The sequence below is a fragment of the Protopterus annectens genome, chromosome 2.part0, assembly GCF_019279795.1.
Source record: "Protopterus annectens isolate FY-2018-M chromosome 2.part0, PAN1.0, whole genome shotgun sequence".
Lineage (NCBI taxonomy): Eukaryota > Metazoa > Chordata > Ceratodontiformes > Protopteridae > Protopterus > Protopterus annectens.
In genome coordinates this window covers 7,270,343-7,283,090 of record NC_056728.1, presented here as the reverse complement: position 1 = coordinate 7,283,090, position 12,748 = coordinate 7,270,343, and the positions used below count along the sequence as shown (strand labels likewise).

General features: G+C 41.3%; 1 protein-coding gene across 2 annotated transcripts in view; it reads left to right on the top strand.

Moving 5' to 3' along the window:
- SLC29A2 (solute carrier family 29 member 2) overlaps window positions 1-12,748 on the top strand; it is a 459,931-nt gene that overhangs the window by 317,435 nt on the left and 129,748 nt on the right. For both annotated transcript variants that reach the window (XM_044060481.1, XM_044060479.1), the window contains exon 10: window positions 8,168-8,273. In XM_044060481.1, the coding sequence (XP_043916416.1) occupies window positions 8,168-8,273 (106 nt within the window). The remainder of the gene's footprint in view (window positions 1-8,167; window positions 8,274-12,748) is intronic.

Below are 12,748 nucleotides of genomic sequence, written 5' to 3'. Positions count from 1 at the left end.
TATTGTACATTTTGAAGAGTGGCGTGATAACAGAGCAGAATGCAAGCCATCCATTATGCCTTCCTAGTTCATTCATCTCCTTGTTTTCTTTGATAGGAAAAACACTGGGGCAGAGAGAGGCTTTTGTACTGTAGATCTGTAATATCAGCTCAGGTTTTATAGATTCATAGGTAAGTACTAAGCTAGCTGCCCTTGCGGGCCATTTTAAGCCTAACCAGTTTCCCTTTTTGTGCTTGAAATAATCTATCCCATTTGGTTATAGATTGATCTTACCCATCTCATGGTCAATAATTATATATTACTCCTAATAAGAATAAATGGGATCATACCACAGATAATTTGAGAGGACCCACACACACAAGGTAAAGCATTTAGGAGCTGCCTCTGTCTATTAGTAGCACAGGGAGCAATCCTGGGTAAATTTTCTGTTTCCTATCCATAGATCTAAGTTACACTTGAAAATGAACAAGGATGAACTTAGCTTTATGTGGATGGGGAGCCTATTCCACAGCAGCAGTATCCTCTGCAAAACATACCTGTCCCTCCAAACCATTCTGTCGATGATGCAGAAAATGTTTAATTCCCTAGACTGAGTATTTCTTATGCCATTTGATTTGCTGATGTGTAGTAAATCCATCAGTAATGGGTCAGAGGATGCCTTGTATGCCAGACACAGGTCACCTCTTAGCAGTCTGTAGGATACAGAGTATAGTGACAGGGACTTTGAGTCTATCCAGGTAGGACATGTTGTGTAGGGCTTGTATCCTTTTAGCAAGGTATCTCAGTGGCTGTTCCAGTTGTTGCATGTGTCTAGACAGATACATGTCAAAGGGGATATTATATTCAGTAGTTGGTTGAATGAAGGCTGAGTAAAGCTGGACAATAACATCTGTAGATCTAGACACGATCCCTTTGTTTATCAGCTGTGCAATATAGGACTTTTTTTTTTTTTTTTTTTTTTTTTTTACAACAGTGGATACATGGTCAAAAGTTAGGTCACTGTCCTCATAAGTTCCTAAATCCCAAACAACTGGGTCAACTCTTAAGTGAGTATTGTTAATGTGGCAGTTCCCAGGGGTAGATAACCTCCCAAAAGATTCAGTAATGATTTTTTTGTCATTTAATTTCAGACCATTATTTTGATATCAGTTATTTGAGACAAACCTTCCTGCTGGATGGCTAAGTCAATTTGGGTATTCAGTGACTGCTCCTAGCTTACAGTCATCTGTAAACTTAGACTGAGTCCTCTGGTATTGGCCTTTACTTCAGAAAAGTAGATGCCAAACAGGAGAGATCCCAGCACAGAACCCTGGTGGACTCCACTCACGAATGTTTATCTGCATCTTTTCTGCTAACCAGTTGACAATCCAGTGGGTGACGCAGAGGTTTGTTCCCAGTTTATTTAGCTTTTCTACTGTGCCTGAGTTGGAAATTGTGTCAGGTCGAGGTATGGTATGCTGTGTGTACTGTTTTGTCTTCATCCATTGCTTTAGTGACCTTTTTTTAAAGAAAATATCCACCAGGTTGAGTAAGCATGACCACAGTGAGCACAGTGTCCAAAACTCACTGCCTCACACCAGAGAAAATTCAATCTTCACTGGCAGCCAGTCAGCTGCTCTTGACACAGCCCATGCCAACAGCAACCTTGGTTCTCAAGGTTTTGGGATTCATGGTTACAACTGTGACACTGCCAGCCCAGCTCTCTGGAATTTTGTAAATAATTGTGTCATTTGTGAATATTGGTATGATTTATACAGAACTTTATGTTATGTACTGAGCTTCAGGAATGTACCCACAGCACACCCTGCTGGAACATAGAAGATTAACTTACAAAGCGTCAAGAAAATAAGTTGAAATTAAGTGCTTTACGATGTTCTATAAATGTTAGTTTCAATGCAGCAAGCAGACAAAATGTCTAGATCTAGATGTTTTTCCTATTGTTTGAAAAGAAAAGTAATTACTAGGTTTACAATGTATAGTGTTTGATTACTTTATGACTTCCTAGCAGCTGCACATCTGAGAGATATGTATTATAAAGAGTAATTTCATCCAAGTTAACCCAGCAATAATGTTTGATATTAATTTAAGAACTGTCTCAGTGAGAGATGCATTTTGTATCTTGTCTTAGACCTAGAAACATCCACTCAGCACTTCTGCCTGCATGTTGTCTGTAAGTAAGACTTGGGGCATAGTGTCTCTCTTAGATATAGATAGGAATATAGTAAAGATTAGTTTAGATGTTTTCTGTATTTATCTGAGACTGTCCTGCAATGTTGTTTTAAAGTATTTCATGTGATTTTAAACTCTGAAGTAATTTTTATTAATTATTAAATATATTATTGGTCCGTAGGTGTGTACTAGGCTAATGGCCCTGGACCCCTTACAAGCCTAGCCCATAGGATTACCCTGGCATCGTGCCACCCGACCTTAGTTCCCAGTGCCTCTGTCAAGTAAAGCCACTGGAGTGATCCCCGGGGTGAATTTTCTATTTCCCATCCCCTCATCAAGATTTCTCTTGAAGAGGGCCAGTGAGGTGCTCTTTTTGACATGTATGGGAAGTCTATTCCATAGCATGGGCAGTCTCTGGGTTATGAACCTGCCCCTCTAGCATGTTCTGTTGATTGTGGTAACGAGGTAGAGGTCTCTGGCGCATGTGGTGCGGAGGAACTGGGATTTGTTTAGATGTGGCATTTCTAACAGAGCTGGGTCAGACATGGCTTTGTAAGTCAAGCAGAGATCGCCTCTATGTAGGCGATATGAGACAGAAAATAGTTGGAGTTTTTTGAGTCTGTCCATATAGGACAAGTGTTTAAGGCCTAGGATCCTCTTTGTGAGGTACTTTTGCGGCCTCTCCAGTTGTTGTAGGTGTCTAGTGAGGTACATGCCAAATGGGGAGCTGTACTCGATGATTGGCCTAATGAGGGAAGAGTAGAGGGAGACAATGACCTCTTTCTTCCTGGATGCAAAACCCTTAGTAATGAGGAGTGCCACATAGAAGGACTTTCTGACCACCGTGGCAATGTGGTGGTCAAAAGAGAGGTTGCTGTCAACCTGTGTTCCCAAATCTCTTATAATACCTTCTATATTCAGTGGACTACCATCGATGTGGTAATTCATGGGAAGCGGGTTTTTCCCAAAGAACATGACGACACACTTTTTGGCATTGAGCTTAAGGCCATGGTTCTGACACCAGTCATTAGTCTCATTGAGGCCTTTCTGTAGGATGTCAACATCACTTGGGGAGTTAATAATATCTCCCAACTTGCAAATTGTCTGCGAACTTTGTCAGCCAGAGTCCCTTCATGTTGGCCTGGATTTCAGAGAAGTAGATATCAAACTGGAGATGACCCAGGACCGAACCCTGTGGGACTCCACTTGTGACTGGTCGGCAGTCTGGCTTAAGAGTCAGCTACTTTCACACTGTGGGTTCTATCTGTGAGCCAGTTTGCACCCCACCGAGTGATATAGGGGTTGATGCCTAGCTTAGTGAGTTTTTCTATGATTCCTGAGTGGGGAATGGTATCAAAGGCCTTGGCCACATCAAGGTGGACTGTATGAACCACCTTGCCTACAACCACAGCTCTGGTGACTGACTCAAAGAAGTTGACCAGGCATGATCTACCCTTCACAAAACCAAACTGTGTGGGATCCAGAGTTTGGAGATTCCCTATATCTTTGTTTATTAGGTCCATGATGATGCGTTCCATAGCTTTGCATATCAGACTCATCAGGCTAATGGGGCGATAGTTCCCATGGTCTGTAATCGTTCCTCTATTGTGGAGTGGGATGACTGTACAATGCACCATTCGGTAGGGACAAAGCCTGAGGTGAAGCTGTGATTGAACAGGGCACACAAGTGAGGTGCCAGTTCACTCTGAAGTTCATGTAGAACACAGCCAGGGATATTGTCAGGTCCCATAGAAGCTGTATTCTTGGCGTTGGACAGTGCTGTTTTAACCTGTGCAGCAGTAATACTGGGTGCCTGGCAAACTGCTGGTACTGTGAGTGGTCCGGGGGGGGGGGGGGGGAGTTAAAGTTGGCACTGAATCTGTCAGCCAGTATATTAGCAGTATCCATTGACTCGGTATAGGAGGTACCATTGTGCAGTAGCTTAGAGAAAATCTGGGTATTGCCGTGGAAATTGTTTGCATAACTATAGAAGGCCTTGTGGTTGTCTTTACTATCTGCTGCAATCCTGTTTTCATAGCTAGCTTTGGAGGATTTGATGAGGGAGCTCAACTTTAAGTTGTGGCTGGGCTGATAAGGGAATTTTAAAACCTATCTTTGTGGCTGATATTTGTGAGACATATTTAAGCTCTTAGAGTACTTACATATGTATAAGGGTGGCTGATGGCACCTGGTAATACCTTACAGTCTGGGCAGAAGGGGGCATAGCTAGTAGAAAGTGTGTGTGTGTGTCACCTACTTGGGCAGGGACACAAAGCACTGGTTGGACAGAGAGGGTGCTGGATGTCTTACCATGGCTACTCAACTGAGATCTTAACCCTATAGCTGTGCCAGTGGAGAGGCTTATTGGGAATCTGTAGAAAGAGGTAGAAACCAGCCCCACACTGACTGATCTCTGTCTGCTGTTAATGGAAATTGTACTTTACTGTGTGTGTACTTGTCATCCTCCCATTGTGTATGTCCCTCACTGTTGCCAGTGGTGAGGATTGAGGCTCCTTGATTACTGGGCCAGTGCAGGGGCGTCACAGCAACCATTCACATAGTTCTCATTGCAAGGCTTCCGATAAGAGTTGTGCAGTCAACATTAAGGGTTCAATAAGCTCAGACTTTATTTCCACTTTCACAAACTATACATCTGTCCTGAGTGGGTTATGCACACCTCCTCTTGTGACTACAGCAGGGCAGTCTAACAAAAGGTGGCTAACAACCCTCCTAACCTATGCCAACATATAGTCATTGGCAGTTTTTTTTTTGGGGGGGGGTAGCACTGTTTAGAGCATACAGTCCAAGGGGCATAAACTGAACAAGTGGCTATTCTGCAAATAAATGTCCTGGAGATGACAGTAGTTCAATTTTTTCACAGAGCCAGTCATTGTCCCCTGTGCTACAAAGCCACAAGACTGTGGGAATGGGCAGTGAACAGTCATCACTTTCTGGTAACAGTGAACTTCCCAGGACAGAGCAACTTTCTAGCGCACAGGCTAGGCAGATGTCTATTAAGGCTCCTGTACAGGTGACCAAGGTGCAGTCGTACAGCGTCAGTTGCCTGAAGCAAATGATATTAAGGAATATAATCACTGCTTTCTATACGAAACCATTGCCTGTGCAATTTCTAAGTATGCATCTGCAATGATTCCTGTCTTTTGGGAAAAATCTTCCCTCTTCCAGTTAGTGTGACTGAATTTCTTGTATAAGTTTGTGTGTGTGTGGGGGGGGGGGGGGCATCCCCATAGAAGGGTACAGAGGAATTCGCCCTGCAAAAAACACATGAAGTTCTTCTTTGTTTTGGCCATTATTATTCCATGTTTGTGATGCTAATGTTTTCTCAGTTTTGTGATTCATGGTAGAATTGTCTATTGATGCCACACAAGTGCTCTCTCAAGTCTTGACAATCGCTTGAGTAATTTTCTGCCATTAGGGAGAGCTCTTTTGCTATTGTTTTGCATCCCTGACAAATTCCAGGTGAAGCAGGAGTAGCTCTTCCATAATCCTTATACATGGGCAGATCCCTGGAGAAGTTCTAATCCATCAGTGACCCTCAGGAGTATTGTGCACTCTCCCTCTTTCTACTGATATTGAAGTATTTATAGAAAGCCAAGATGTGCAGGGTCAGTCGTTTTCATCTCCATTCTGGCCCCAACAAGTTTGGTTTTGTCTTTTATTTTCTCGCTTAATATAGACACCTCTTCTACAGCTTCTCCACGATTTCCTGTCCTAGCCTTGTGTCAGACCTCAGACAAATCTATGCTGCCTGAAACTAACCTCGAGATTTCTTCAGTTCCAGGGATCTAGAGCACCCACATAGGATGTTTCAAATCCTTACAACACCCTAAAAGCCCACTACTAGGAAGCTTTACACATGAAAACAAAATTTTCTGTCTGGGCAACTCAGCAGTTGGTAGATCAGTTAGTGTTTAGTCCTGTCATTTTCCATTTACTAGCTTGTATCTTTGACAACAATTCCATTTATGGTCAAGTACTAAGAGTACCTGCATTTGGTAGTCCCAAATCCTTACAGTAGTCTGGAAGCCCATTGCTAGGAAGATTTATAAAGGAAAATGGATAAAATTATTTATCTGGATAGCTCAAGAAGGGGTGATTCCCTCTATGGCATTTTGCAGTTTTTAGCGATTGTCAACTAATCCAGCTGTTCAGCTTTGAAAGTACATTTAGCAGTTATTTCCACTGGGATCTCAATTTGTCCTCCCTAGAATCTCTAAAGGTCTGTGAAGTTTTTCTCTGAGATTTATTTTTAAGATCACTCTTCAAAGTCCCTCTCTCCTTGCTGGACTTAAAATTTCATGTCATAGAAACTGATACTTCCTCCCTTTCAACTAGCTACCAGGGAGGACCTAAAGTTTATGCCTTGAAAAATGTTGCTTCTGGTGGCAGTCATCAATACTGGAATGGTTCCTGAGCCGACATCACATGAAACTGAAGATGGATGCAATTCTTTTTCATACACCTATGCAGACATTCACCTAAACTTTCACAGACATCTGTTTGAGAACTGACCCAGCTGTTATGCCCAAGGTGATACTGGATTTGAACCTAAGTAAAGCCATTATCATTCTACTGATTTTTTCCATCAGTATTCAAATAAAGGCAAACAAAAACTACATTTCATTGCTTTAGACAGTTAAGATTTTGTCTTCACTGAACCAAAGATCTTGGGCTTGGGAAGGATGACAACATTTCTACATCCAGACTAAGCCAAAAGGTGTCTGAAGTCACTCTGTCCAGATAGACAGCTGACTGCATTTCTTTCAGTCAGGAAAACCAAAAGCTCACTCCACATGGGCCATCTCAGCTTTGCTGTTTTCTTAGGAACTCTTTTTGTAGATGTCATATGCTGCTGTAACACAGACTTCATTGCAGACTTTTCCAAAACACTATAATTTGGGTGTGACCTCTAGATCTAGGTTGACCATTGAAGCAGTTATCCTTCATGCTGTCGTGCCATTAATTTACTCAACAGTAGTAGTTTCCTTTCGCTAATGTGGATGGAGTGGATCATGCAAGATATGAAGCAAGATACAAAAGTTATGTATTTGCATTAAAATTGATTCTTCAAGATCTGCATCATTCCATTTCAGCATCTCATGCTACCTTCTTCCTCTTTTTTCTAAACACCCGTTCAGAGAGAACTAGTTGACTGCTTCTGGGGAATCGAGGAAGAGGAGTTGAGACTCCTTAGTTCAAGTGACCTCTTGTGTATGGTTATGCTCTAATACCTTTATGTGTGTGTGCGCGCGCGTGTTTGTGTATTGCAAGCAAAGTGTGGCGCATTATGGGAGTAAGGAATTTGAGCTTGGGAAAGTCTTGTAGTGCAGCCATCTGTGGCAATCAGTCCTAACACTGAAGTCGTGTATCAACACAGATCCTAGGTTGCTCCTGAAAAAGAATAATTTGTCCAGTGGGCTTACCTGGTTATCAGATGAGTTAAGAAAATAGATACGTGTCTGTGTGCATAATACAGAGAGACATGCGTGTGTGTGTATAATTGACATAGCATTGCTGTCCTTAGAAAGGAGATGGATTTAGTGGTGTCAGAAAAGTAAAGCTCAAGAGCTAATCTTAAGGAAGAAAATGAAATAGACCTTGTATTCCAGAAGGTAAGGAATCCCAAACTGTAGACACTTGTAAGAATTCATCATCTGTTATGTTTGAAATATGGTCAGAATGGTTATTAAAAAGACAAACATGACATCCAGTTTCCACAGTTCATATATTAATGGACCTACTGGTCACTGAGAAGCTTGATGCCTGAAATTACATGAAACGGAAGAAAGAAGTAATTTTTTCATACGGTTATGTAGATATCATGGATGTGGTGAATGCTTAACTTGGAAATAATTTCCTAATTATCCTGGCAGTGATCTTTGAATAATTAATTATGGCCTTAATGAATGTGATTTTTTTTTTTACTGTTTTAAATTGTTAGCACGCAACTTTAAATTTTAATGTTTTTTGTCTCCAGATCTGGCTGATGGCATTGTGTATCGTGCTTGTGTTCACAGTGACTCTCGCAGTATTTCCAGCTGTTACAGCTGCAGTAAAAAGTGCAGCTGTGGATAAAAACTGGGGTGAGTCATCTTTGAAGTTCATATAACACTTTTTCAAGTGTGTAGTTCAGAGCTGTTCTCAGTATCACACATTCTAGGCTTTGATAATTAAAATGCACACTGCTGCATGCACCAACATTGTTGTAACTATTATATGGAAATGATTGCTAATATATTTGGGTAACTTCAAAAAGAATACAATGTCTTATTAAAAAAGAGGGAGGGAGAGAAAGAATAAAGATAATTTCTTTCATAGGCATTGTAAGCATTTGTCACAGATTGTTTCATCAGGCTTTTATCTTGGCAGAAGACAATTTCCTTATTTTGTATTTTTATTTGCTTTTGTATTTATTTTTGTTTTCCTCTAGCTCTATACCTTTCATTGCTCCCCTATCTAATCTATCACCATCAACCTTCTCATTTTCCCTACCCTCTCTGTTTTTTGTCCTCTTTAACTATCTTCTGTAATCTCAGCTTCTCCTTAGTTGTGTACATTTTCTACAACTGAACTTTTTGTGCTTGTATTCTTGCCTTGCCTTCTATTTGTTTCTTCCTGTAGTACAAGTGTTTTGTTTATACCTGTATGCCCTGAACTACTTTTACATTCCTGATTATAATAATCAGCTTCATTTATGCTAATATAACCACAGAATGTGGATAAAATGTTTTAATTTATTGTTTAATATATATATATATATATATATATATATATATATATATATACGTTATATAGTTTTGTGGAGCTTTTCTCCCTGGGCCTCAGCTGAAAATGGAGTTTGTTGCCAATTTGAATTTCCCCGGTAAACAAAGGCAATAAATAAGTAAAATTCCAGTCATCAGATCACACACCGATAAATCTTATAATCTGATGTAGATTTTCATTCTATCCTCAACTGATGGGTTCGTATCTGATCCTCGAATCTGACTCTACTGTTACTTTAGCTCGTGACCACCAAAAAGCTCTCAAGCACCTCCTTTGCCCATAAAGCACCACCCCTAAAATACCGCAGATCTCATTTGCTGCTTTCATGAATAGATGTGGTCGCCGTCAGCTCTTGAGTGATTCATTAAAAACAATAAAAGTTTTTCTATTAGCTTATATTAGTTTCTCCTTTTCAATTCGACAAGTCCTCCCTTTTCTTAATGGACAATGACGCCCACGTGGCAGAGGAGACCCGCAGAATCAGGAGTCCAGAGATTCCTTTTCTGATAGACCCTACCAGCGCTCCTGAAAGGAGGCCCGATTGTTCCCTTCTGGAGGCAATCAGGGGTCAATTATCCCTGCACCAGAGAACCTGACTAGACATCACAAGAGATACATGGGTGTAGAGGAAGAGGATTATACCCAGAGGTTATGTTATTCCCTTTTCCCTACCACCTCCTTCTTTATCAAACTTTCCAGATGTTCCACTTAGTCAGAGGAAAACAGCAGCAGTAGTAGTTCAGAAGCTGCTAAGAAAAGTCATCCAAGAGGTCTCACCAAAAAAGTCATCTAAGAGGTCTCACCACACCAGATAGAATCCGGAACTTACTCAAGATTCTTTTTAGTGCCAAAGAAAATAAGGGACTTGAGATAAATTTTTGATCTCAACGACTTGAACAAATCAGTTCATCACACAAAGTTTTGGATGGTCATGGTTCAGTACATTCTGCCCTTTTTGAGCAAGGACGACTAGATGTGCTCGATAGACTTTCAGGATATGTACTATTACATAAAAATTGACAGGAAATCCTGAAGATATTTACGCTTCTGTCTGGGAGCCAATCATTACCAGTTCAGAGCACTGCCCTTTGGCCTGACCACTACCCCTAGGGTGTTCACCAAGTACATAGCAGTGTTAGCAGCTTACTTGAGACTGCAGGTATTCTGACTGTTTCCATACTTAGACGACTGGCTCAGTACTGCCCCAATCAGGTATCTACTAATAACAGCAAGATATCAGGTACTCTAGCCTTGCTCCCATCTGGGGATAACCATAAACTGCAACAAGTCTCACAACTGTCTCAAACACTGGAGTTCATAGGAGTGGTTTTCAACATGGTATCCGTGATAGCTTCTCTTCCTCTCTCAAGAGTACAATCATTCAGATTCCAAGTCAGAAAAATAGTTCACAGTACCAGAATTTCAGCCTGGTTGATTTTTCAAGCCTTGGGATCAGTGTCAGCGGCCATAATTTTAGTTGCTGTAGCAAGATTTCATATGAGAGTTCTTCAGCGGATGCTAGCAGCACAATGGTCAATTCTTCATCAATGCATGTCATCCCAAGTAAAAATCACTCAGGCATTCAAGGAATACCTTTTGTGGTGGAGTCGATCGGGTCCTACAAGGCCCTGCCCTTTCATTCTTCCCAAGTCCAAGGCCATAATGACCAAGGATGCCTCCCAGATTGGGGGGAGGGGGGGCTCATCCTGAGGTAAACAGTGCGAGGCACTTGGTCCCCCAAAGAGGCCAACACACATATCTATATCCTGGAAATGACAACAGTGCTCTTAGAATTTGTGGGCATTACAAGACTATCTCCCTTTCTTGACAATTGCATTTCAGACAGACAGTATGTCACTAGCTTGGTACATTGACAAACAGGAGGAACCAGATCTTACCCCTTGTGTCGTGAAGCCTTCAGAGTGTGGCAATGGGCGATCTCAACCAACTGCTTTCTGATAGCAATGCAAATTGTGGAGAAGTCCAATGTGAATAGCAGACAAAATGAGCAGGTCCACTCTACAGCATGAGTGGTCTCTCAACATGAAAATTATAGAAATGATTTTCTGTCAATGGGACCAGCCTTGCTGCAATGTTTAATCTTCTTCCCTAAACAAGTGCAGTAGCTTCTTTGCCCTGATCTACCAACCAGGGGAATCACAAAGGGACGTTCTACTCTACCCTTGACTGGATCCTAGTCTCCCACCCAAATAAAATTACTAACTTTGGCACCATTCCCAACTAATGCTGCCCCATAGCTAACCAAAGGCACCAAACAACTAATTCGCCAAAGGGACAAATCCTGGAAACTATACCAAAAAATAAACTCCCCCAAACCCTACTTCAATACACATAGCTCCGTAACCTTGTAAAAAAAACCCAAATTATTAGAGACATAAAAATCATACAATATCAAACTCCAGTCCAGCCACCCAAAAAACTCTAAACAATTTTGGAACTCTATAAATGCACTTCTCAACCCAGGCACCAGAAACAATCCTTGCCCAGACCACAGCAAATCTGACCAAGAATTAGCCTCATTATTCAACTTTCTTTATTAATTCCATATCTGAACTAACCAAAACCTTTCCCAACAGCAGTCCCTTCTCTATGTGTACTTCTTCCTCCACAACCCCCACCCCAGTTACCCCCCCCATCTTTGACCTTAAACCCATGTCTTCCAACTATATAAAAATAATTCACTCCAAAATAAAACCCTGCTGTAATGCCCTGACAATATGCCTTCATTTTTTCTCATGTCCGTCGTTGGACGGATCACATTCCCTATTAGTATTTTAATCACAAAGCCATACAGGAATCCTGTGTCCCCAAACTCTGACATACAGCCTATATTGTACCTCTCCATAAAGGTGGCAAAAACACCAACATCTCAAACTTCTGCCCTATAGCTATCCTCTCCCCACTCTCCAGGATCCTAGAAAAATGCATTCATCTCCAACTTATGACTTTCCTAACTCAAAACCATCTTCTCACCCCAACCCAACATGGATTCCAACCCGGGCACAGTTCTACAACAGCTCTCCTCTCATTTCTAGACACAGTCAATTGTGCCAGTGACTCCAGGGAAATAGTATCCACAATGCTTCTTGATCTCTCCAAAACATTTGATACTGTTTCCTATACCCATCTTCTGAGCCATCTTTCAAACCTAAATCTCTCTCACAATACCCTATCCTGGTTCTGGAGCTACTTGTCCGATGGCTGTCAGTCTGTACAATGGAGAAAAGGTATCTCTCCTTTTCTCCATACCCCTACTAGCGTACCTCAGGGTTCCATTCTCTGTCCAGTGTTGTTCAATATCTTTATCAATACCTAACACTCTGCCATTCCAAATGCCAACGTAATCCAATATGCAGACAATTCAGCTTTAGTCTACTCTGCCACTAATCTCCCCGAAATTCTAACAAAGACCCAGACTGCCTTCTCAGTCAGTGAGGCCTGGATGCTATAATGCAAACAAATCCAAAATATTAATATTCCTGCCCTTAAAATCCTTCCCTTTTGGCAAAACCTCTTTCCAAGTTCTAAGCCAAAACAACACTCCTATTGAAGTCATTCCCTATGCTAAATTACTCGGTGTAATTGTAGATGAGCACCTAAAATTTGACAACCACATACTTCAAAACATAAAAAAAAACCACCAAAAACTTGGTATGCTCTACAGGAACAATCACTTCCTCTCACCCTATACCAGATACACTCTCAACTCTACTTACTTCCTTCAATCCCTAATGTACAGTGCTCCCCTACTAACCATCCTATCTACCTCCAT